The sequence below is a fragment of the Trichomycterus rosablanca genome, chromosome 8, assembly GCF_030014385.1.
Source record: "Trichomycterus rosablanca isolate fTriRos1 chromosome 8, fTriRos1.hap1, whole genome shotgun sequence".
In the NCBI taxonomy this organism is placed as follows: Eukaryota; Metazoa; Chordata; class Actinopteri; order Siluriformes; family Trichomycteridae; genus Trichomycterus; species Trichomycterus rosablanca.
Window position 1 is genome coordinate 30,548,753 of NC_085995.1, and position 24,776 is coordinate 30,573,528.

Here is a 24,776-nt window from a genome sequence, read left to right on the forward strand (position 1 = left end):
CTGATTGGCTGAGAAATTCTATTTTTCTGATTGGCCGATAGGTCGCTCATTCAAGACAGCGGTATGAGCGCAGAGTAATCTGCTTTTGACTCGTGTGTAGGATAGATTATAGTCATTTCTGTGCGGCGAAGTTAATCATTTCTCAGAGTGAGAAATACCATGTGTGTGTGTGTGTGTGTGGCGTGTGAGCTTGTTGAAATGCGTGTGTCTCAATCTCAATGCGTGAGACTTGAGAGCCCTGATTAACACGTCACCCAGGATTTTTCTTGTCTATGTGAACAAACGCGGCTTCAACGTGCAGATTTTAAAACGGAGACTTCTATTTTGAATAGCAGCCTTGGAGTTTCTTGCAATTTAAAGCTCTGTTGACAGTGTACAGTGTCTTTATTGAAAGGGGTTTTAATTGTATTTGACTTAAATGTGTATGATGTAAACTGACACAAATGTTGCATTTGAACACTGTGCTAAAGCCTGGTAATGACACGTCTATATCATATAGCCTGCAGAGTGTGGATTCAGTTACTGGTAAAATATTAGGATGAAGGTATTGGCATCATGGGTATTTGTCAGTACTCGGAGCTCTCATGTGAGTGACCATTATTACAATTATTATTGTTGCTGTTGTTTTTGTTGTCACTGTTGTTGATTTCGTGCTTGTAGTTTCATAACATGATCATTAGAGGGCGTACTTTGCTCTTTAGTAATTCTGAGCAAGATACAAAGCTGGTATTGTGAAGCCTAAGAACCAGCACAGACGCACTAACTGACCTACCTGACGTCAGGAGAGAGGTAAGTACCCTCATGCATTTAGGAACACAGAATTACCAATAATTATTTAATTCCTCTGAGTCAGAGATGTCCCATTTACACCCCTTCTTTATAAACATGAGGAGTGAATACAAACACAGCAGTGTCACTTAACTGGACCAATTTTCTCCTGCATTTTGTGCATCCAGATACACACTGTTGACTTTAAAAGCTGTTTTATGGCTATGCCAATGTTTACATTTTTAGCTACAGATTTCTGTTGTTGGAACTGTTTAGGGAAATAGGTTATCTGCAAAAGCTTTAAAGGGAAGGACAGGACAAAGTACACTTTTTCATAAAGTTCCATGTCTCAAAAGGTTTACATATTTTGGATGGATGATCATGATTGTTATAGAAGTGCAGAATGTAACAGTACGTAGAGATTTCACTGTTTACAGTCCATAACATTATTAAAAGAGTGTATGAATAGCATAAATGTAAATGCATTTAAATTGGTTTGGCTAGTGTTTAAAATAAAATACTAACTGGCCTGTTGTTGCATATACACTGATCAGCCATAACATTAAAACCACCTCCTTGTTTCTACACTCACTGTCCATTTTATCAGCTCCACTTACCATATAGAAGCACTTTGTACTTCTACAATTACTGACTGTAGTCCAGCTGTTTCTCTACATACTTTTTAACCTGCTTTCACCCTGTTCTTCAATGCTGATCAGTGTATAACATTGTACTCATTACATTTTCAAAGCACATTCATAAATATTTAGTCATTATTTGAGTCCCGGTATTTCTAATAAGGGTGAGAATGTGTACAGTTTTATTTTTTTTATTTTTTTATTTTAATATTTTGTGTGTGTGCAGCACGTACATGAAAAACATGCTAAACACGTGTGGAGTTTCTTGGAGTCTTTAATGAAAAGACAATGGTATGGAACTTGAACATTTGTCAGCTCTGTAACATACTGTACTTGCCAATAAAATCAGCATTGTAACACAGAATATAAACTAGTGCAAAATATATAACTTAGGTTACACAGAGCAGTCTGAAACACCCAAATATTTTATATTTTATGCGTTTTGCTTTTGTTAGAAAAGATGTACATGTGAGCATTATCCAAAAACACCCAATGAAAACCATTAAACGTAGAATTAGCAATACATTGTGTGAAATGTGTAGACTAGCCTTCCAAAATGAAGAGACAATATTAAGAAGCTTGAGCAGTGCTAAGAATTCATTTTTAAAATAGTTTTATGCTTGACTTTAGTTGTAGTCATTAAAGCCAGTTGTCTTATTATAGTTACATTAATGTGTCCCTCATATTCCCACCCTAACACTTACTCATTCATTTACACGGTCACTTACTTATGGTAACTATGCTGCACATCAGTAACATGACTCAAGCCTGAAAATGACTGGCATTAGTTATGGAGGCTTTGCCATGTACATTAGTGTTTATACTAAATTTACAGTGTATAAATATCCTGGTAATATATATCCTGGTAATTTACCAACTCACCAGTATATAAAAAAACTGATCTTTTTGTAATTATTGTAAATATTCTGCTTGACATTGATTAAAATGTTAATGAACTTTTTAATCCATGTCAATAAAGTTCAAAAAAGTTCTTTAAAAGTGTGTAACATAATGGTTCTCAAACTGCTGTACATGGAGCACATCTAGTTAAATGTCATTACATTTAATTGTCAATTAAATTTTATTGTGTGTGATTTTATACCATTTTCCAACCGGTAGCTGGGTTGCAGAGAAAAATAATAATAATTACATAAACACAAAATTGTACACAAACACCCCTTGTGGAGGCTTTACGTTACATCTTGTAAACCACAGTGGGAGCAGCATTACCACCATTTTTATTAATTAAGTATATTTCATTTTGTGTTTCTTTTTGATGCAGTGTTGGTGTTGCCTGAGTCGCAGTAAAAGTCATGTACACAATGTGGGTCGCTTGAAAAAAAATTGAAAAACCCTGCTCTAAAACATGAGTAGTCATGAAAGCTCTTTTTAAACTGATGCTCACACCATTCCAGTGGGCAGCTGGAGTCTAGTGTTAAGTAGTGTTGCTCTGATTGTTCGAATCACAGAGGAACGACAGCCCACCCCTCACATAGCAAAATCAATAATGTTTTCCAGGGCTCTCCAATCTGAATGGTTTTGGTGTCATCTGGGCTTGAACCCAAAATCTCTGGATGATAAGTTGAACGCTTTTCTGTTGTGCTACTTAACTTTTTACCTGTTGGCCTATAATTCTTATAACAGCTTGAACATGTTTGTTACTTACAACACATACTTTTGCTCATGTTGCAGTCTAGAGATTTAAAAATGAGAAACCATTAGGTTACACATTATGCTTATGATTGCTTTGCTTGGAATGTTTTTGAATATTAATTGCATTGTATACCTACTACAGTAGATTCATTTGCATTAAACCATCAATACTTTCTTCCTTTTTGCAGCAGCTAGACACTGAGTAACACAAAGAAATATATAAGAAAGTAATGTGCATTGCAGAATGATTTGGACCTTGTAACCAGGGTTACTGCTTTTCCTGTGAGAAAATAAAGCACATTTAAATACTTTCTGCTAAGAAGTCCTTTAGATTTGAAGTGTGGTCCTTAAGTCCTGTCTAGAGAACATTTGTGTTTGACTGTTGACTGTTTTTGAGTGTCTTTTGATGGATCTTTTCTGTAGTCTGTTGTTTGTGGTTTCTGTTAAGGAGAAAATCAAACCAAATAAGTGAGAATAAAATAAAATGTCTCAGTTATATGACTTATAGAAACCTATGAATAGATAAGTATATAGACTGAATAATACCCTGTATGGCCAAATGTATTGGGACACGTGACCATGAGCTTGTTGCACATTTTAAAAACAAATTGTATTAAAATAAAACGGCCTCTATGTAATCTTTTCACTTTCAAGTATATATTTGGAAATTGTGCCCATAAAGTCAAAAGAGTATATTGACCGAATTTGTATAGCTGGACACTGATATTGGACCAACAAATCCTTAATTGATATTCTAGTTGATTCCAAAGCAGTTCAGTGGGGCTGAGGTCAGGGCTTTGTGTAGGTCACTGGAGTTTCTTTAAATTTCTTTATGTCTTTAAAGACCTTGCTTTGTGCACCTATGCACATTCATGCATAACCAGAAAAAGACCTTCCCTAATATGATAACATCAATATATCATATGATTATCTCATGTTTTCCTTTATATGATTGATTTATTCCACCTGTTAGCAAGTGTTGTGGCTGAAACACATGAATTCAGTAAGCTGAAGCGGTGTCCCAATACTTTTGGTCATATACTGTAATAATTACAGTGTCAGATTTTGACATTTTTATAACTTATATAACAGAATTTTCAGAAGTTTTATTTAACAACACCAAAACCTATGCATTTAAAAACTGTCCACTTACTTTCTATACACTCAACTTTTGGCTCTTCCCATCGACCATCTGGCATACAGTGTATCACAGATAGGTGGCGCTGTCCGAAGCCAGGGTCACACTGGTAGCGGATGATGGAATTGACTAGGTAGGGTTCTTCGCTTTTTCCCAACATCTTGGCATTTTCTACTTCAGGAGGTGCAGAGCATTTGACTGGATGAAGAAATGAAAATAATTAATCTGTCATTTCTGCTAGTGGCCGTAATACATGACGTATTAAAACTTTTATTATTAAATTTTTAATACTATAAGATATGGGACCATTAAAGTCTTACAGAACACAGTGGCTGTAATAAGTAAAAGTAAAGCTCATTGGGTGTGAGGAGTTTTGCATGCCATCCCCCATCCTTTTGTGTGGGTATTCTTTGGGTATTCTGGTTTCCTCTCAACTCCCAAACTGCACTCCATGCCCCCTCTGACGTGTGCACAGTCCTTGCACACCCCTTCTTTTTCACCCGTGCTTCGGTGGATTCGCACATGAGGCTCGGTCTGCTAATCAGGGTCCTTGCACAGCGTTTGAAGACCCCACCCACTTAGTCCAAACATTTCCCACCCATCATACACGGTGGCAGTAATTTACATAAACCCACTAACGCTGGGATCCAGGGTTTAAATCTCGAGCAGTGCTTTCGGCCAGTCGAGTGTCTTCATACAGACACTGGCCCCCCGATGGAAAAGGACTAGTTAATCCTCCCAAAAATTCTAAATCTTGATTTTTATGCTCACTGAGCACTTTATTAGCTAAGTTGATAAACAGGGTACAGGGAGAAAACCATCTAGTGAATCACACATTAGATGCAAAATACAATTATTTGCATTGCCATGGTTTTGTATTACATATTAGCTTTTATATACATAAAGCATATAGTACATGTCATTTTTCTCATTAGGGGCATCATTTTTATAGACACGCTATTAACAGTTCACAATAAAGGCTTATTTCTTTGTAGACATATTATTGTGTAATTTTTCTTGCTTTTATATTAATCATTATAGCAAAGCACAGAAATGCATACATTTAATATAAAGTCTGGTTTAAAAACTATAAAATTAAAACTTTGCTACTTACCAGGTGTACTCTTGCATGTGAAAGGCAGATTGTAGTTACAGGGCACATCATTCCATTGGCCGTTCGCGTGCCATACCATTACAACACAATCTTCATCATGGTTAAAGTAATTATCTGGCTGGTTGGGTCTCCAGTTTGTATATGCCTGTAAAAATGCAGTCAGAGCAATGCATGGCATCAGTACATTTAAAAGTGTGCCATCAAGGGGTCAGAATTAAGAAGGAATAAAATTAGACTTCACCATAGGGCTCTCATCCGTCCAGTGGAACTCATTTTGCTTGTCTCTGTCATTAAGTCCAATCCACTGGTAGTCAGCAACTTTATCTATGCAGGTCCATAATGGTTTAGGGTAAGCACCTTAAAAAACCATTACTACAAATTACTTGTATTTCAGTTATTGTATTTTGATACTTACTGTTAACAAAGTCCTGTTCCTCTTGTGAAGTAATGCTAACCAAGTGAGAGTCTAGCTCTTGACAGTGCTGTTCAGCGCTCTCCCAAGTCTTTCTCTCACTAAAGTGGATATAGCAGCTGCCCTTAAATTCCTCCCAGCCATCTGCACATCCTGACACTGCTGAAAAAATATTGTCAGATTTAAGCAGATTGAAAAATGTAAATTAACTGATGCTGGAAATAAGCATTCATTACCTCCACTTTACTTCAGGACTAAACTTTTTTTTTTATTTTTTTTTTTATTTATTTTTTTTTTTGCAGCTTTTCCCAATTTTCCTCCCAATTTAGTCGTATCGAATTACTTGATTGCGTTACACTTTCTCTCTACTGACCTCCACTTTGACTGAGGAGAGCTGTGACTAACACCCCTTCAACATGTGTGCAGTACCAGACTGCATCTTTTTACCTGCACAAGGTGAGTTCTTATCTGGATCAGCTTTGTGTACAGAGAGACACACGCTGATCCTCATTATCCCTTGTCCCTGTGCAGGTGCCATCAGCCAGCAGCTGTCATAATTGCATCAGTTATAAGGAATCCCCCTGGCCACCCCCCCTTTGAACAACAAGCCAATCATTCTTTGTGTAGGCGCTCAGCCTGTCGGGTGGCAGAGCTGAGATTTGAACAGACAAGTTTAAGATGTCGGCTCTGGTAAGCTAGCGTGTTTTATCGCTGCGCCACCTGAGCACCCTTCAGGACTAATATTTAATGAAACAATAATTTATTCACTAATTGTTTTTTCTTATTTAAATTTGCTGTGAGTTTAGAGCCTATCTTGGAAACACTAGACACTAGAGAAATAGTAGAACGCGAATACAGCCTAAACAGTAGGACCAATTTAATGCAAGGCATAAAAGGCAAGAAATGAGAGAAGCCAATTGTCAGTAATAATGGCATAGCAGGTGGGCATGATACTGTAATACACACTGTACTCAGTCTACTCAGCAGGTTGGCCAGTCACATTTTCTATTCTCTGATCTGTAGTGTCTTAAGATATTATTGCCACTAAAGGAAGCTTTTAACAGTTATTAAAAATCTTTTTCAGCCTGGATTATAAATAATTATTCGGTGTTTTCTGTAAAGACATGGAAATTAATATACTTTGGTAATAAATCTGCTAAGGCAGTATGTTTGTCTATTGTTATGACTTTTTATGGGTACACATTTTATCTAGTTTAAAAACTGAACAGTAAGTGACTAGTTTTACCTTCAGTAACATTCGGCTGCTTCACAGTATTTGCTCTTCCCAGCAATGTGTCAGGAGATGATGTGAAAAGTAATAAAGTTGTACTTCTGGTGTTGCTAGGAGATTCATCAGCAACATAAGCCAAGGCTGCAGGAAGATCTTTAGTTGCTTCACCACTCACATTGTTATTTTGTGAGGGTACAGATGCCGTGTTTTCTGTATAAGGGTCTAAAGAACTGCTCTCAACAAAATCACGACCCTGGTCTGAACTATTTGTAGGTCTGGAGGGGATTGCTGTAATCTCATCTCTTGTAGGAAAGATGGCCTTTCCACTCTCAAAAGATCTGTAGTCTCTGCTTGATGAATGACTAAAAAAACCAGATGTTCCAGAGGTGTATGCAGAGGTAAACCCACTGACATTACTAGACACATCAACAGAACTACCAGACAGCTCCTGCTTTTCAAGTGGTCTTCTAGTTGAACCAGTTGAAGGGCCAGAACCATTAATTACATCACCACTGTGATGTTCAGTTAATCCAGAGCCAGTCAAATCATCACCACTGTGAAGGCCACTAAATCCAGAGCCACTCAAGTCATCACCACTATGGAGTCCAGTGAATCCAGAGGCGCTGTTGACATCCCCACTGTGGAGTCCACTGAATTCAAAGCCATTTGTGACATCACCACTGTGTCCACTATATCCACTTTCCTCTGGATGTCCTTCCCTAAATTCCTGCTCTGTTTTGGGCTGTGGGAGGGTCACAAAGGTATTTTGCTCATCAACCAAGATGATTAGATCTCCACTAGCAAATCCTGATAAAAGACCACTGGACCCACTTTTTTCCTGACTGGATCCTGACATATCACCTGACCCTGAGTGGTCAGTACTAGTGTCGTTGGATACCAGGCTGGGATAAAAAACATCTATTGCTTCTCCTGCCTCTTGTGGACTTTCTAAGGCAGATCCCTCTGCTGAGGGTATATCTGGCTTTTCCGTGAGGGTGACAAAGATGTCTGAGTCATCTCCACTCAGGCCAGATTCAGATACCCCTTCACTAAAGATTTCACTTCCTTGAACATCACCACCTCCAGACATCTCCCCACTTGAAGAGGCACTTCCAGAAACAGATTGACTAGTCAAGTTGCTATCAAATATCACCCCACTTGAAAGGTCACTACTAGATACATGTTCACTGGGGGAACTTTTCCCATATGGCCCGTCACTGGATTGGCCACTGAAGTCAGCAGAGGAAGATCCAGAACCACTTTCCTCCACTGACATGCCAGGAATGAAAGGATCAGCTGAAGAACATAATACTGAAAGTTAATAATATACAACACATGCTTCATTATTTTGGGTACAGATATTTAAATACAGCTAATACCTGGCTGTGTGTATGTGTTGTTAAAATCTGTATTGGTCCATGAGCCATTTAGCAAGTCCTCACTTGTATGCATTGACAGATTTGCTAAAAGAGAGAAGATGAGCATTATGTACCGACCTATTCCCATTCCTTACATATCAAACATGGACAAATCCGAAATTCAATACCTCTAATGCAGTAGGCGTCATATCTTGAGAATGGATCTGGAAATCTAGTCTGGTTTTCATATATGGTGTTAACACCTGTTTTCTTCTCGCCACAATCAAGACGGCTTGTTTGAACAGGGTACCGGACACTGCGATCAGCTAGCCATCCTGGGCTACACTTATGGAAGCCGTGATTCCAGACTGCATACAGCTCAGCAGTGGATGCCAGTGTGGCATTCTGTTCGTGGCAGTTATCAGCTGCCTCATAGAAGGTAAATCCTTCCGGGGAGCTAAGATGAAAGACCTCACCTAAGAAAGTGAATAATTAAAACAAAAGAAATGTAGAAAATAACCCACATCTAATGGGTTAGCAGAAAAAGATACCCACAACAGATTAAATATTTATGATGTTAGCCATGATCCTCTTACCCTTTATTTGGTCAATGTAGCAATACACATCAAAGCGATCAAACGCAGGCTTAACCCCATAGGATCGAACCCCAGGAGCATTCTCCAGATCTCCAGAGCATTTGGACGTAAACACAACAGGGTACCTGTTCAGAATAGAGAAAGAAAACCATTTAATATCATATCTTACTTTGTTCCTAATTTTTAATCAACAACACTGGATTTTAGAATTGATGAGGCTGCAAAGTAACGACCTGACAGACTGGTCCTGAAGCCAGCCAGCATTGCACTGATGGAGGCCGCCTTCATAGGCTGCTTGCAGCTGGATAGGGGTGGCTATTTTAGCTCCCTGTTCCTGACAGGCCCTCTGAGCCTCTTCAAAGTTGAAAGCATAGTGCCTGGAGTCTGAGTGGTAATAGAACACCACTCCTTTGGATTCTAAATCTAGGAAGAAATAGTGTTAATGAGCATCAAATGATGCCTAATTAAAATAGTAGTGATTTAAAATGGTTCTTGTCTGTCATGCATTCACCCACCAGTGTTGCTATTTTCCGGTTGCCTCTCATAGCCCAGATCAGTCTGAGCTCTAGCCACAGCAATCAAAGTGTCCACAATAGTCGGAGGGATAGAAAGTGGTGTCTCCATGGTTGTTTCCCAGGGCTCTTGAGTTCCAAACTCCCCTCTCACTTCACTCTCAGTGGTGGCACTCTCTGGATAGATCTCAGGGCTGGCAGTAAAGGTTCCTACGCTGAACTCAGAGTCTGTAGTCATGTAAAGATCAGGCACTGGGGTGTGGGAATGTGTGCTTACAGAAACATTAGGTAGTGAACTGTGCAAGCCTGGGATTCTGAATACATTAGACACTGGGGAGTGTGGACCGGGTAAGTCATCCTCTCCTAGGTAGTAAGAAGCTGAATTACCTTCACACAACAAATTTTGTACACTATAAGAAATTTTATAATTTTTCATGTGGCCACTGTGCTTACCTTCATAACAAATAGCATCATAATGTGAATCCGGGAGAGGAAAACCTGTCTGGTTTTTAAAACGGAATACTGTCCGTACACCCAGGAGACCCCCACCGCATTGCGACCGGGCAACATTGATAGGGTATCTCACACTCCCGTCTGCCAACCAGCCAGCATCGCACACATCCATTCCAGCTTTCCAGGCCAAGTGCAATTGCCCTGTGGTTGCCAAACGTGCTCCAAGCTTGGTGCATTGGTCTGATGCCTCAGGAAAGGTAAACTTCTTTGTAGACATGGAGTAAAAGACTCTTCCTGGTATTCAAAGAAAAGCATTTTATGTTTTTTTAAAAAGTTAAAATGTATTACAAGCACTTTACCCAAATTTTATTATATCTTTATTACCAGACATCTTCTCTGCAAAGCAGTAAACATCATAAGTTTCACTGTTATCTCTGATTCCGTAGGTTCGTACACCTGGTAAGCGTTCCTTGTCTCCGTAGCAAGGCTCCCTGGGCACATGAATAGGGTACCTGAGGGACATTTTAATAGTTGTTAGTTTAGCCTTTTAAACATTTGTATTTTTTAAATGTATTACTTTAGTTTATTCATTTATTCATTTTACTAACCACTTTACCAACCACGTTTTGTTTTTGGTTGGTCCAACACCTCCCAAAAATTACTAAGCACAAGGCAGTACACCCTGGACAGGGTATCCGTCTGTCAGAGGAGCACTTACATTTATTTACTCACATCTGTATGTGGCAAGTAAGTGCATCCAATATACCCTCTGCATGTTTTTGGAAATAAAACTCAGACACAGCAAGACAAACAGTGTCCAGAAACAAGGATGGAACATCAGAAACCCAATCTGCCTGCTGCACCACTGTGTCGTCCTAGTTTTAAAGCTCTGAATATTAGAGGATACCTCATACTTATCCAGTATTATCATTCTCACAATAACCAAGCTGACACTCCACAAGGACGGAAAAATGTCACAGGTGTGATGGTTGCCTGCTGTGTGTTAGACTTGTGCTGTGTTAGGCAAAATTCATCACAGTGACAACATTAAATATGTAAGTGATATTAAAAAAATGTGTGATCTGGTACTCATTCACCATACAGCCACTCCCCTGTGGCAAGAGGCTGAAGTCTATCCTGACCAAAACCTCCTACCACAAAAACAGCCTCTTTTCCACTGCAACTGTCCTCAACAACAAGGCCCCGGACCCTCACTGACTGGCTGTCTTGCCCTCATAGACAACAATGCTGTGATGTCAATTCACCAAAGCAATCACATTAGATGATTTTTTCTTTTGCCTGCTTTCATATATTTAAAGGTTGCCACAGCAGATCTTGTTCACATCCCAGACTTTGGCACAGTTTTTATGTCAGATGCTTTTCCTGTTGCAATTGTCTTATTCATCTGGGCTTGGGACCGGCACTAGGAGCGCACTTACAAGTGCACCTCCCCATGGCTAGACCATTTTGGCCAATTGTGTCCATGCAGATGCCCGACATGCCAATAGCACAGCTTAGATTTAAACCCTGGATACCCAGTGGGCTAGCGTACTTTTACTACTTTACCCACATTGGATAAAATGCACATAATAGTCTTTATTCATTGTCCAAACTGTTATTACTAAAAACAATTCTTGTGTTATATAGTAGTGTTTTAAAAAAAATTTTATATAGCAGTGATTAAAAAAAAGCGAATAAAGCACAAAATCATTTTAATAACTTTTATTTCCATAAATGCAAATGCACTGAAAATACTACACTTTCAATTCTAAATCAAAACATTAACAACATTTAAGTTTGTGTTAATCCTTTACAGAAAATTAAGAAAAATGAATATTAGGCTGTTCAAAATAATAGCAGTGCCAGCATTTTTCTTTAAAAACTTAAAAAATGTATGTATAAACTGAAAAGAAATTTGAGGTTCCACTTTACTTTAAATTACTGAACTAATATTTGGTGGCATAACAATTGTTTCTGAGATCTGTGTTGCATGGAGTCGACCAACTTCTGGCACCTCTGAACAGGTATTCCAGTCCAGGATGATTAGACGACATCCTACAGTTCTTCTGCAATTTTGGTTTGGCAAGTTTCAGCTATCAGCCCACAAGTTCTCTGTGGGATTGAAGTCAGGGGATTGTGCTGGCCACTCTATTACCTCAATCTTGTTTGTCTGTAACCAAGATCTTTTGGGTCACTGTCATGTTGAAACACCCATTTTAAGGACATTTCTTCTTCGACATAGGGCAACATGATCTGCTCAAGTATTCTGATATATTTAAACTGATCCATGATCCCTCGTATGTGATAAATAGGCGTAACACCATGGTATGAAAAACATCCACATATCATCATTTTGTACCAGCTTTGCTTTACTGTCTTCACAGTGTACTCTGGCTTGAATTCAGTGCTTGGGAGTCATCTGTCATACTGTCTACAGCCACTAGACCCAAAAAGAACAATTTTGCTTTCACCAGTCCACAAAATGTTGAGCCATTTCTCTTTGGACCAGTCAATGTGTTCTTTGGCAAATTGTAACCCATTCAGGACACGTCATTTTCTTAACGGGACTTTGCAAGGAGTTCTAAATTGGCTTCACTTAATCATTTTCTGTACTCACTGCTAACTTCAGATGTTCCGTGATTTTTCTGGAGGTGACCATTGGCGAGCCTTTGCCATTTTGGCTTTTCTTCGATCCTTTCGAACAGTAGTTCCACGCTTCCTTCTGCATCTTTCAGGTTTTGGTTTTCACTTCAAAGCATCTGAGATCATTTTAGCTGAGCAGCCTATAATTTGCTGCACTTCTCTGTATGTTTTTCCCTCTACAATCAACTTTTTAATCAAAGTATGCTGTTCATCAGAACAATGTCTGGAACAGCCCATTTTACCTAGTATTTCAGAAGGAAATGTGCTTTGACCAACCTGTGCAACATTTGCCACCCTCCTACCTTAAATAAGGGCCAAAATTGACACCCGTTCTTCTGCAGAATGAATGACTTCACCAATTGAACTCCTCACTGCTATTATTTTGAACAACCCCCTTTCAATTAATGCTTCGATTACTCAGAATGAGCGGCATGCATGTCCTAATTGTTGGGTTTGTTTTGTTTTCATTACTCTACTACACTTTCAAGTAAATTTTTTGCTATGTAGAAACAGCATTTCTACTAAAAACAATGATTTATCAGGTTAATGGTGTTGTACTGCTATTTTTTGAACACCACTGTATACCTTCCTATATATTTATTTTGGACTGGAATACACTCTGGATAGTGTGGCAGTCTGGAAGTCCAAATATCTTTAAACGCTTTAACATTATAGATTTACTAGCAGACTTTTAACTACAGAGTCTTTGTAACAGGAATTCAGTAGATACACTTTACCTGACAGTTCGGTCTGAAAGCCATCCTGCATCACACTGATGGAAGCCGTCATCGTACGCTGCCTGCAGCTGTTCAGGGGTTGCTAAAACAGCACTGTTCTGGATGCAGGCTGCCATTGCCTTATCAAAGGTCAGTGTGTAGCGGCCGGTTATGGCTCGGTAGTGGAACACAATGCCTGTGAAAGAAAAATGAATTTTCATTATTTCATAGAATTTTATTTCATAGAATACTACAAAGTATCTCAAATGCTGCAAATGCATGTCATCAGGCTTAATAAAGTACCTCATGACTAGTCTCACTCTGGCCAACAGTTAAGTTAAATGCAATCTTTCTCACCTAGAAAGTAAAATCATTTGTGCTCTCATGTAAGCAATTTTTGAAATATGTTTGGTTTTTACACATCCCAACCACTAAAATGTGTCATTTAAAAAATGTTAAGCTATATTTCATACGAATGTATAAAAACTAAATGTATGTTGCATTACCTTGAACTTGCATTTCCACTGAGTCGTAGTTGTCCTCAATGCCCTGCATGACCTTACACCGGTATGTCCCAGAATCTTTGGAACGTAGATTTGAGATCTCTATGGAGGCGTCTGTAGATACTGCAGGATAGCTCACCATGGTTACCCTTTGCAAATAATCTGGCTGAATGTTCACAAATCCCTCATTTGCCACCAGAATGACACTAATTTGGTCCTTGGTGATGTAGAACCATTTGATGCGCTGTGACAGTGGGGTGACTGGGGGGGCTCCAGGGTCAGGGACTGTGCTGTTCTGGAAGTAGCAAGGGATGATCATCTTCCCGCCCAGCAGAGGACGTAATGGCTGCTCCACAGGGATGCTAACTCTTAGCGTGCTGTCCTCATCTGGCGAAAGAGATTCACTGACCCCGGTTACACATGTACAGTGTATCACAAAAGTGAGTACACCCCTCACATTTCTGCAAATATTTCATTATATCTTTTCATGGGACAACACCATAGACATGAAACTTGGATATAACTTAGAGTAGTCAGTGTACAGCTTGTATAGCAGTGTAGATTTACTGTCTTCTGAAAATAACTCAACACACAGCCATTAATGTCTAAATAGCTGGCAACATAAGTGAGTACACCCCACAGTGAACATGTCCAAATTGTGCCCAAATGTGTCGTTGTCCCTCCCTGGTGTCATGTGTCAAGGTCCCAGGTGTAAATGGGGAGCAGGGCTGTTAAATTTGGTGTTTTGGGTACAATTCTCTCATACTGGCCACTGGATATTCAACATGGCACCTCATGGCAAATAACTCTCTGAGGATGTGAGAAATAGAATTGTTGCTCTCCACAAAGATGGCCTGGGCTATAAGAAGATTGCTAACACCCTGAAACTGAGCTACAGCATGGTGGCCAAGGTCATACAGCGGTTTTCCAGGACAGGTTCCACTCGGAACAGGCTTCGCCAGGGTCGACCAAAGAAGTTGAGTCCACGTGTTCATCGTCATATCCAGAGGTTGGCTTTAAAAAATAGACACATGAGTGCTGCCAGCATTGCTGCAGAGGTTGAAGACGTGGGAGGTCAGCCTGTCAGTGCTCAGACCATACGCCGCACACTGCATCAACTCGGTCTGCATGGTCGTCATCCCAGAAGGAAGCTGACGCACAAGAAAGCCAGCAAACAGTTTGCTGAAGACAAGCAGTCCAAGAACATGGATTACTGGAATGCCCTGTGGTCTGACGAGACCAAGATAAACTTGTTTGGCTCAGATGGTGTCCAGCATGTGTGGCGGCGCCCTGGTGAGAAGTACCAAGACAACTGTATCTTGCCTACAGTCAAGCATGGTGGTGGTAGCATCATGGTCTTGGGCTGCATGAGTGTTGCTGGCACTGGGAAGCTGCAGTTCATTGAGGGAAACATGAATTCCAACATGTACTGTGACATTCTGAAACAGAGCATGATCCCCTCCCTTCGAAAACTGGGCCTCATGGCAGTTTTCCAGCAGGATAACGACCCCAAACACAACCTCCAAGATGACAACTGCCTTGCTGAGGAAGCTGAAGGTAAAGGTGATGGACTAAACCCAATTGAGCACCTGTGGCGCATCCTCAAGTGGAAGGTGGAGGAGTTCAAGGTGTCTAACATCCACTAGCTCCGTGATGTCATCATGGAGGAGTGGAAGAGGATTCCAGTTGCAACCTGTGCAGCTCTGGTGAATTCCATGCCCAGGAGGGTTAAGGCAGTGATAATAATGGTGGTCACACAAAATATTGACACTTTGGGTACAATTTGGACATGTTCACTGTGGGGTGTACTCACTTATGTTGCCAGCTATTTAGACATTAATGGCTGTGTGTTGAGTTATTTTCAGAAGACAGTAAATCTACACTGCTATACAAGTTGTACACTGACTACTCTAAGTTATATCCAAGTTTCATGTCTACAGTGTCGTCCCATGAAAAGATATAATAAAATATTTGCAGAAATGTGAGGGGTGTACTCACTTTTGTGATACACTGTAACTACAGCAAAGCACAGTGTATTTACAGTTCATTGTAATAACCCAAAGATGGAGGTCGTCCACGTGTTGCAACAAAAGCACATTTAAGAGTAGCCTCTAATTGTCTAAGACTGAAACATGACAGAGAAATTAAAAAAAGTTTTCCTCACCATTTGCATCTCCATGTGTTATGGCTGCAGAGGAAATACTCAAGAATGCACAAAGTAGAAGCAGAGTAGTCATGGTTAATCTGTGGATCAACACAAAAGATAGGTAAATGCAAGTGCACAAAGATTCTCAACTTGGACAAACCTGGACCCCTAGGCACCTACAAAATAATATAACTTTATGAGTCAACTACATTATGACTTATATCAGGGATTTCTGGAGGAAGCCAACATGTACAGTGTATCACAAAAGTGAGTACACCCCTCACATTTCTGCAGATATTTAAGTATATCTTTTCATGGGTCAACACTGACAAAATGACACTTTGACACAATGAAAAGTAGTCTGTGTGCAGCTTATATAATAGTGTAAATTTATTCTTCCCTCAAAATAACTCAATATACAGCCATTAATGTCTAAACCACCGGCAACAAAAGTGAGTACACCCCTTAGTGAAAGTTCCTGAAGTGTCAATATTTTGTGTGGCCACCATTATTTCCCAAAACTGCCTTAACTCTCCTGGGCATGGAGTTTACCAGAGCTTCACAGGTTGCCACTGGAATGCTTTTCCACTCCTCCATGACGACATCACGGAGCTGGCGGATATTCGAGACTTTGCGCTCCTCCACCTTCCGCTTGAGGATGCCCCAAAGGTGTTCTATTGGGTTTAGGTCTGGAGACATGCTTGGCCAGTCCATCACCTTTACCCTCAGCCTCTTCAATAAAGCAGTGGTCGTCTTAGAGGTGTGTTTGGGGTCATTATCATGCTGGAACACTGCCCTGCGACCCAGTTTCCGGAGGGAGGGGATCATGCTCTGCTTCAGTATTTCACAGTACATATTGGAGTTCATGTGTCCCTCAATGAAATGTAACTCCCCAACACCTGCTGCACCCATGCAGCCCCAGACCATGGCATTCCCACCACCATGCTTGACTGTAGGCATGACACACTTATCTTTGTACTCCTCACCTGATTGCCGCCACACATGCTTGAGACCATCTGAACCAAACAAATTAATCTTGGTCTCATCAGACCATAGGACATGGTTCCAGTAATCCATGTCCTTTGTTGACATGTCTTCAGCAAACTGTTTGCGGGCTTTCTTGTGTAGAGACTTCAGAAGAGGCTTCCTTCTGGGGTGACAGCCATGCAGACCAATTTGATGTAGTGTGCGGCGTATGGTCCGAGCACTGACAGGCTGACCCCCCACCTTTTCAATCTCTGCAGCAATGCTGACAGCACTCCTGCACCTATCTTTCAAAGACAGCAGTTGGATGTGACGCTGAGCACGTGCACTCAGCTTCTTTGGACGACCAACGCGAGGTCTGTTCTGAGTGGACCCTGCTCTTTTAAAACGCTGGATGATCTTGGCCACTGTGCTGCAGCTCAGTTTCAGGGAAGAGGCTTCCTTCTGGGGTGACAGCCATGCAGACCAATTTGATGTAGTGTGCGGCGTATGGTCCGAGCACTGACAGGCTGACCCCCCACCTTTTCAATCTCTGCAGCAATGCTGACAGCACTCCTGCACCTATCTTTCAAAGACAGCAGTTGGATGTGACGCTGAGCACGTGCACTCAGCTTCTTTGGACGACCAACGCGAGGTCTGTTCTGAGTGGACCCTGCTCTTTTAAAACGCTGGATGATCTTGGCCACTGTGCTGCAGCTCAGTTTCAGGGTGTTGGCAATCTTCTTGTAGCCTTGGCCATCTTCATGTAGCGCAACAATTCATCTTTTAAGATCCTCAGAGAGTTCTTTGCCATGAGGTGCCATGTTGGAACTTTCAGTGACCAGTATGAGAGAGTGTGAGAGCTGTACTACTAAATTGAACACACCTGCTCCCTATGCACACCTGAGACCTAGTAACACTAACAAATCACATGACATCACATGACATTTGGAGGGAAAATGACAAGCAGTGCTCAATTTGGACATTTAGGGGTGTAGTCTCTTAGGGGTGTACTCACTTTTGTTGCCGGTGGTTTAGACATTAATGGCTATATATTGAGTTATTTTGAGGGAAGAATAAATTTACACTGTTATATAAGCTGCACACAGACTACTTTTTATTGTGTCAAAGTGTCATTTTGTCAGTGTTGTCCCATGAAAAGATATACTTCAATATCTGCAGAAATGTGAGGGGTGTACTCACTTTTGTGATACACTGTAGCTTTAACTTACAAACACCTTCCACGAACACTATTGATGATCCTTATAACTGATATACACCGATCAGCCATAACATTAAAACCACCTCCTTGTTTATACACTCACTGTCCATTTTATCAGCTCCACTTACCATATCGGGGCACTTTGTAGTTCTACAATTACTGACTGTAGTCCATCTGTTTCTCTGCATGCTTTTTGGCCCCTTTCATGCTGTTCTTCAATGGTCAGGACCCCCACAGGACCACCACAGAGCAGGTATTATTTGGGTGGTGGATCATTCTCAGCACTGCAGTAACACTGACATGGTGGTGGTGTGTTAGTGTGTGTTGTGCTGGTATGAGTGGATAAGACACAGCAGCGCTGATTAAGTTTTTAAACACCTGTAAATATCCAGCCTACAGCACCCTGTCGGCAGCGTCCTGTGACCACTGATGAAGGTCTAGAAGATGACCAACTCAAACAGCAGCAAAAAATGAGCGATCATCTCTGACTTTACATCTACAAGGTGGACCAACTAGGTAGGAGTGTCTAATAGAGTGGACAGTGAGTGGACACGGTATTTAAAAACTCCAGCAGCACTGCTGTGTTTAATCCACTCATACCAGCACAACACACACTAACACCACCACCACTATGTCAGTGTCACTGCAGTGCTGAGAATCATCCACCACCTAAATAATACCTCCTGTGGGGGTCCTGACCATTGAAGAACAGCATGAAAGGGAGCTAACAAAGAATGCAGAGTAACAGATGGACTACAATCAGTAATTGTAGAACTACAAAGTGCTTCTATATGGTAAGTGGAGCTGATAAAATGGACAGTGAGTGTAGAAACAAGGAGGTGGTTTTAATGTTATGGCTGATCGGTGTATTTCCATACTGCAGGCAGTTGACACCGTCAGCATTGACAACAACTGTAAAGTTTTATTTTGCACATTTTTGTACCAAGAAAATTGCAAATTGCAGGCAGATCATTGTGTCTTATTTTATTTACAATGCAAAATTAATTAGAGGTGGAAATGTATTACTATCCACTGTACGTTAAACTTGGTGTGCTTTGCATTTAGATATATAATGGCTTCTCTGTGCCTCTTTGGCTATAGCTCACTCTGGACTGAATAAAACTCTTTTAAATGCACTGAGCAGCTTTCTTTTTGGCAGGTTCCTCACATGGCTCTCTGTCTCTGACTTTTAATGCTGCCGGAAAATGCTGGTGTTAAATGGCAAAGGTTCAAATGACTTTAAATCAGCTGTCACACACTGTTGCCTTATCTAAACTTCCTTGCTTTTGTCTTTTTGTTTATCTAATGTTTTTGTGGTACTACATCTTACTAAGATTTAAAGTAACTGGTGTCGTTGTTTAATCAGGCCATGTCCTGACCTATTCACACAGACCCAAAAGAAACTTTTAATTGTACTTTTTAATTAAAAATGCTTGGAATTCTATTTGTCATTTATTTTAGCAACATTTGCCAAAAAACTATAGTAAAACGGCGTGGTGGCTCAGTGGGTAGTGCTGTAACCTCACAGCAAGAAGGTCCTGGGTTCGATTCCCAGATGGAGCAATACGGGTCCTTTCTGTGTGGAGTTTGCATGTTCTTCCCGTGTCTGTGTGGGTTTCCTCCGGGAGCTCCAGTTTCCTCCCACAGTCTAAAGACATGCAGTCAGGTGAATTGGAGATACAAAATCGTCCATGACTGTGACAATTGAACTGATGAATCTTGTGTAACCAGTAACTACCTCCACCTGTCATGAATGTAACCAAAGTGTGTAAAACATGACATTCAAGTCCTAATAAAATAAATAAAAGCAAATCTTTTTGTCTTAGCAGAATGACCATATGGGCTACTTTTTAAAATCTATTTATTTGAGTACAGAAACGTTACCAGCTGTAGTCAGTGATGCTCAACCTAAATAATAACAGTAATGACAGTAATTTGCTTTGTGTAGCTTTCTATCTACCCACACTAAACCTGTGAAATGACTTTCACAGAAAAAAAAAAAACAGTTTTAAATAATTGAAATGACCAAAACTACTATTGCAAGTGTATGTAAACTTTCGACCTCAATTGTATGAGTGCTTATTTTGGTAAAGCTCCTTCAAACACAAGCCTGCCAACAAACTAGCCAACAAGGAATTTACTGTGTAATGAAAGCTGCATGAAAACTATAATTTCTTTTCCATTTGCCTACAATTGGTCTAAAAAGAACATAGCAGCTAAAGTATTTTAAACAAACTGTGATTATATAACAGACCAGAGGCCTTTTTTTTTTACTAAGTAAGCATGCATATTTAATTTGGAAAATGGGTTTTAAGGCTGTAGTCAGTAGTCAGGATAAAGCAAAGCACCAACTTCTACACAAAGCAAAGTTGATTAATATGACAACAAAATTGTGCAAGATATGTTTAGCTGTAAAGTTACAAGCTTCAGCCAGGAGAAACATGCATTAACATTTCTTTTTTCATTAGAGTTTAACTGTGTCTTTCTGGCATTGTTTCCTGATTGGTTTGCTGATGGATTGTTTAATAATTGTTTCGTTTGTTTAAACGGCTATTTTTATTTTTGGGCACAAAGGTACAGATGATTGTTAATTTAAAAGGATCGACTAATCATCAACCACCTGTGCTTAGTAAGTGTTAATTTGCTCTGGTGGAAGTTCTTCTATATATCACAGTTGCTACCTCTCAGATTTGCCAGCTCTGTCTAGCAAACACGCATTCTCTGTGAAACTGTGATGCCAGGCTAGGTCTAGTCAGGATCACTTCTTCACCATGCAGGGGAACCACATTAAGCTCTTTTTTTTTTTTTCCCCAATTTTTCTCCCCTAATCTAGTCGTACAGACTGCATTTTTCACCTGCACGAGTCGAGTTCATACACTGACGAGCACTGTATATGGAGGGCCACACCCCCATCAGCATTATTCCTCAGCCCTGTGCAGGCACCATCAGTCAGCAGCAGGGGCCACAGTTGCATCAGTTATAGGGACCTATGAGCCTGAACAACAGCCAATCGTTGTTCATGCTGCCGCCCAGCCCAATCGGAAAGGCAGAGCTGAGATTCGATACGATGTATTCAAAACCCCAACTCTGGTGCGCTAGCGTACTTTACCGCTGCGCCACCTGAGAGGTCACTAAGCTCTTTTTTGTTAGTGGCTTCATTCACATTCACAAAAGGTCACAAAGTATATGCTTTTGTTTATTATCTTCATGCTGATTCTTTTATTTTTAACAAATGTTACATACTGCACCATGATACATACTGCACTGATTTTTAAAAGTTAACTTTAACAGAATAGCTAAAGTTTTCCACTGGAGTTTTCTTTTCCCAATGTTCTCAGTTGACAAGCCCTTCCAAGTAGGCTAGCCAGCGAACCCATTGACCAGCTGCACAATAAAAGCTGACTGCATTAATTCTCACCAGCACTTCTAGTTTCACTCACAGTAATGTCTGGCTTTAAAAAGACTTATTCATTTTGAGGTCATCAGGACAAAAGGATTGAGCCGTTGAGCAGTGAGGGTTGGACTAAACTGTTCTCAGTGATGCAGGGTGGTTACTTCAGATCACATCAGGTACAGACTAATAAGAATTCTAGGAAAAATTGCTGACATTTACAGATACCCACATGCACATGTAGAGCAGCCAGCTTTGGTATCATTTACCACAGCATACATTCACACACATTATTGTGGATTTAGAAAGGTTTGTGACCAACTGTATTTTTTATTTCTTTTCTTTTCTTTTTTTGTTATTTATTTATTTATTTATTTATTTATTTATTTATTTATTTATTTATTTATTTATTTATTTATTTTTTTTTTTTTTTTTTTTATTTACATTTTATTGCATTTATAGTAATGGCCACTCCAAAAAAGGTTCAAATGTTTCGTGCAAAGATAGGAGAACTCATTGGACGGACAACCATCTTTGCAGTACTCCATAAATGAGTAAAGTGACAACTGTTTAGGAAAAGGCATATAACAGCCTGTAAAGGACTCTGGCAACATAAGACAAAAGATTCTCTACTCTGATGAGAAAAAAAATGTTTTACTCTTATGGGCAGACCCAAAGCACTATGTCTGGGGAAAAACAGGCAGTCTACATCACCGGGCTAATACCATCCCTATGGTGAAGCACGTTGGTAGAATCATGCTATTTGGGGTGATTCTCAGCAGCACAAAGACTAGTAAGAATTGAGGAAAGAATGTATGCAGAAAAATATAAGACAATCCTAAAAAAAAACTCTTCCCAGGTGAACACAACCTTAGATTGGGTCAACAGTTTACCTTTTATTATGACAATGACCCAAAAAATACAGCCAAAACAACACTGGAATGAACACAACTCACCACTTAATCTGACAAGGCAATGAGGTAAACTGCCCAAATTATGTGTGCAAAGCTTGTAAAGATTTATCCATTCATAACTTGTAGGCAGGGATGGGGAGAATTCTTTGACCAAAAAAGATCATGGCTGAATACTAAATATACAGTTTTAAATGTATAAAGTTATACATTTAATATAAATACATAATGTAGTAAAGACACGTGAAACACCTAGCTTACACAGTTTCTTAATGTTACTGAAGAGTGGGGCCATGTCACAGTGTCGGACCCCTTTTGACCCCTCTTGAACATGAAGTTATATTGTAAAAAAAAAAAAAAGGTAATTAAAATAAAGTAAGCTATATTTTCAAATTTAAAACAAGCATAAAAGAACATCAGAGTATTTGAGTTTAACTGCTAAAAACACGCAAATGGTCAAATAAATGAGACATAACTGACAAATAATAATAACGCATGGAATTGTTGCAAATGATTTTTACTAAAAGGTCTTGAATTATTATTATTATTATTGTTGTTTTACTACAGTTGTAAGATTATGTTAACTAATTCACTGATACACAACACATACAACTCATTTAAACCTAATGTTAAGAAATACAACATTATGAGTGAGCAAGCAGAAACCAATTACATGTTTTATTGTATGCAACCTCCAACCTGATGATGAAGTGGCTGCTGGAGTTAAAAAAAAATCTGCACAAATGCTGGTGCACATTAAAAACATGATAAAGTAAAGATTGCTTGACTATGGACAGCGTCACCTGTCACACCTTTAATTCATTGCAAACCTATTTTTTAGAGCTTTTTGTATTACATCTGACAATCTAGACTAATTTCCTTACAGCATAGGGTGAAAGTTGAGTTTTTCTTTCCGATCTTGGCAAATGGAACACTTCCATTCATTCATTCATCCATCCATTCATTCATTGTCTGTTTTATCCTGGTCAGGGTTGTGGTGGGTCTAATTCATTGGACGAAAGGCAGGAAACACCCCAGACAGCCAGTCTCACGGCATCACAAGGCAACACTTAATTTGGATAACTGAATTTGGTAAGTCGTATTATTCTTTCCTGATGTGTACAAATGAAGAATGTAAAATTTCATTTAATACTGCAAAACCCAAATCTTAAGGCCAATTAAAACTTACAGACTGTAGCTGTAAATAAATAGTGTTTATTTATATTCAGTAAAATTGAGTGAAAATGAGACAGGTGATCTTGATGTTAAAAGTGATAATCTAGGACAGGTGGCAGAGCCAACTAGAACCAGACTGGCCTGATTAAAAGGTACCTGATACTTCAGTATAAATAATAAATAAATGATTAAAAAGTCAAGCCAACTATCATATATCTAGATTATTGATGATTAAATAACCCTTAAAACTATATATTGTCTGACATACAATAAATCATTTACTAAAGCAAAATGTAAAGGTAAAATTACTTTTAATATCTAAATACTGTCAAATAACAAGAGAAATTCAACAGAAATAAATTTAATATCATAGAAACTTACCAGATTTGTCCTGTTTTTGTATCTAGGTTTCTGTCGATGACCTAGGCTGAGCAGCAGGCTGTTGGTTTGATGAAGTTTTTAGGGCTGACTCCCCTGTGTGATCTGGTTGAAAGCAGACAAGAGACCTTATTCAAATTGGGCAGAAGTTTAGCAAAGTGACAGAGAGAGAAAGAGTGAGAGAGTGAGGGAGTAAGAGAGAGAGAGAGAGAGAGTTTTACCACAGAGTGTCGTTAGTTGTAACGGTTTTCCATTTTTCATGGCAGTTTAGATTTAAATGAGCTCATTTAAGTGAACAAAGAATACATAGTATCAACCAAACAATAAATAAACACCAATTTATAAACACATAAGTGTACTATATATCTTTTTTAAATTTTCTGTCAATATTATCTGTCAAATATTTTAAGAATCCAGTTCTGGAAGTAAGATTTAATGTATTATGTATGAAGTCTACATACTATGTGCATACTGATCCAGGTTAACAGGCAGAATAAGAGAATCAGACGTAGAGGTCAGAGGTCACACTCACACTAACCTCTCACATTTACATGGTGACACACAGCTCAGTGAATCAGAACAAACTTTAATGAAGTTAGTATGTGAAAGATCCTCTTAATGTTTAAACTGAATATAGGTTGAATTATCATCAAATATTAAACATACAGTGTAGAGAAGTTTATCATATACACCATATGGCCAAAAGTATGTGGACAACCCTTTTAATAATTTGTTTCAGCCGTTCTGGTGGCACAGCAGTAAAACACATTGCAAGTTCGATATCTCAGCTGTGCAGCAGCAGGCCAGGTGCCTAATCGGACAATGATTGGCTTGTCTGAAGGGCCGGAATACTG

The 24,776-nt window shown here is 39.5% G+C and overlaps 2 protein-coding genes and 1 long non-coding RNA gene across 3 annotated transcripts in view; 2 read left to right on the top strand and 1 right to left on the bottom strand.

Annotated features, from left to right (window-relative positions):
- Positions 1–24,776, top strand: part of hapln3 (hyaluronan and proteoglycan link protein 3) — a 50,957-nt gene that overhangs the window by 16,530 nt on the left and 9,651 nt on the right. The window lies entirely within an intron of this gene.
- Positions 745–24,248, top strand: LOC134319490 (uncharacterized). Its single transcript, XR_010013517.1, has 3 exons — positions 745–789; positions 23,359–23,460; positions 23,952–24,248. It is a non-coding gene; the product is annotated as an uncharacterized LOC134319490 (long non-coding RNA).
- On the bottom strand, positions 3,310–24,017 carry acanb (aggrecan b). Its single transcript, XM_063000689.1, has 17 exons — positions 23,926–24,017; positions 15,900–15,979; positions 13,739–14,122; positions 13,254–13,428; positions 10,258–10,385; positions 9,874–10,167; positions 9,424–9,783; positions 9,142–9,331; positions 8,909–9,033; positions 8,501–8,788; positions 8,334–8,417; positions 6,970–8,250; positions 5,727–5,885; positions 5,553–5,635; positions 5,312–5,456; positions 4,213–4,395; positions 3,310–3,499 (listed from the first exon to the last, which is right to left on the bottom strand). The coding sequence occupies exons 2-17, from the start codon at positions 15,970–15,972 to the stop codon at positions 3,387–3,389; spliced, it is 4,065 nt and encodes a 1,354-aa protein (XP_062856759.1). The 5' UTR covers positions 15,973–15,979; positions 23,926–24,017; the 3' UTR covers positions 3,310–3,386.

Excerpts from the sequence above, each read along its gene's own strand:
- acanb (XM_063000689.1), bottom strand. The coding sequence starts at position 15,972 with ATGACTACTCTGCTTCTACTTTGTGCATTCTTGAGTATTTCCTCTGCA. Across the intron at positions 14,123-15,899 it reads AACACATGGAGATGCAAATG|ATGAGGACAGCACGCTAAGA; the intron begins GTGAGGAAAACT and ends CTCTTTCGCCAG. Across the intron at positions 3,500-4,212 it reads AAAAGTTGAGTGTATAGAAA|AAACCACAAACAACAGACTA; the intron begins GTAAGTGGACAG and ends TCTCCTTAACAG.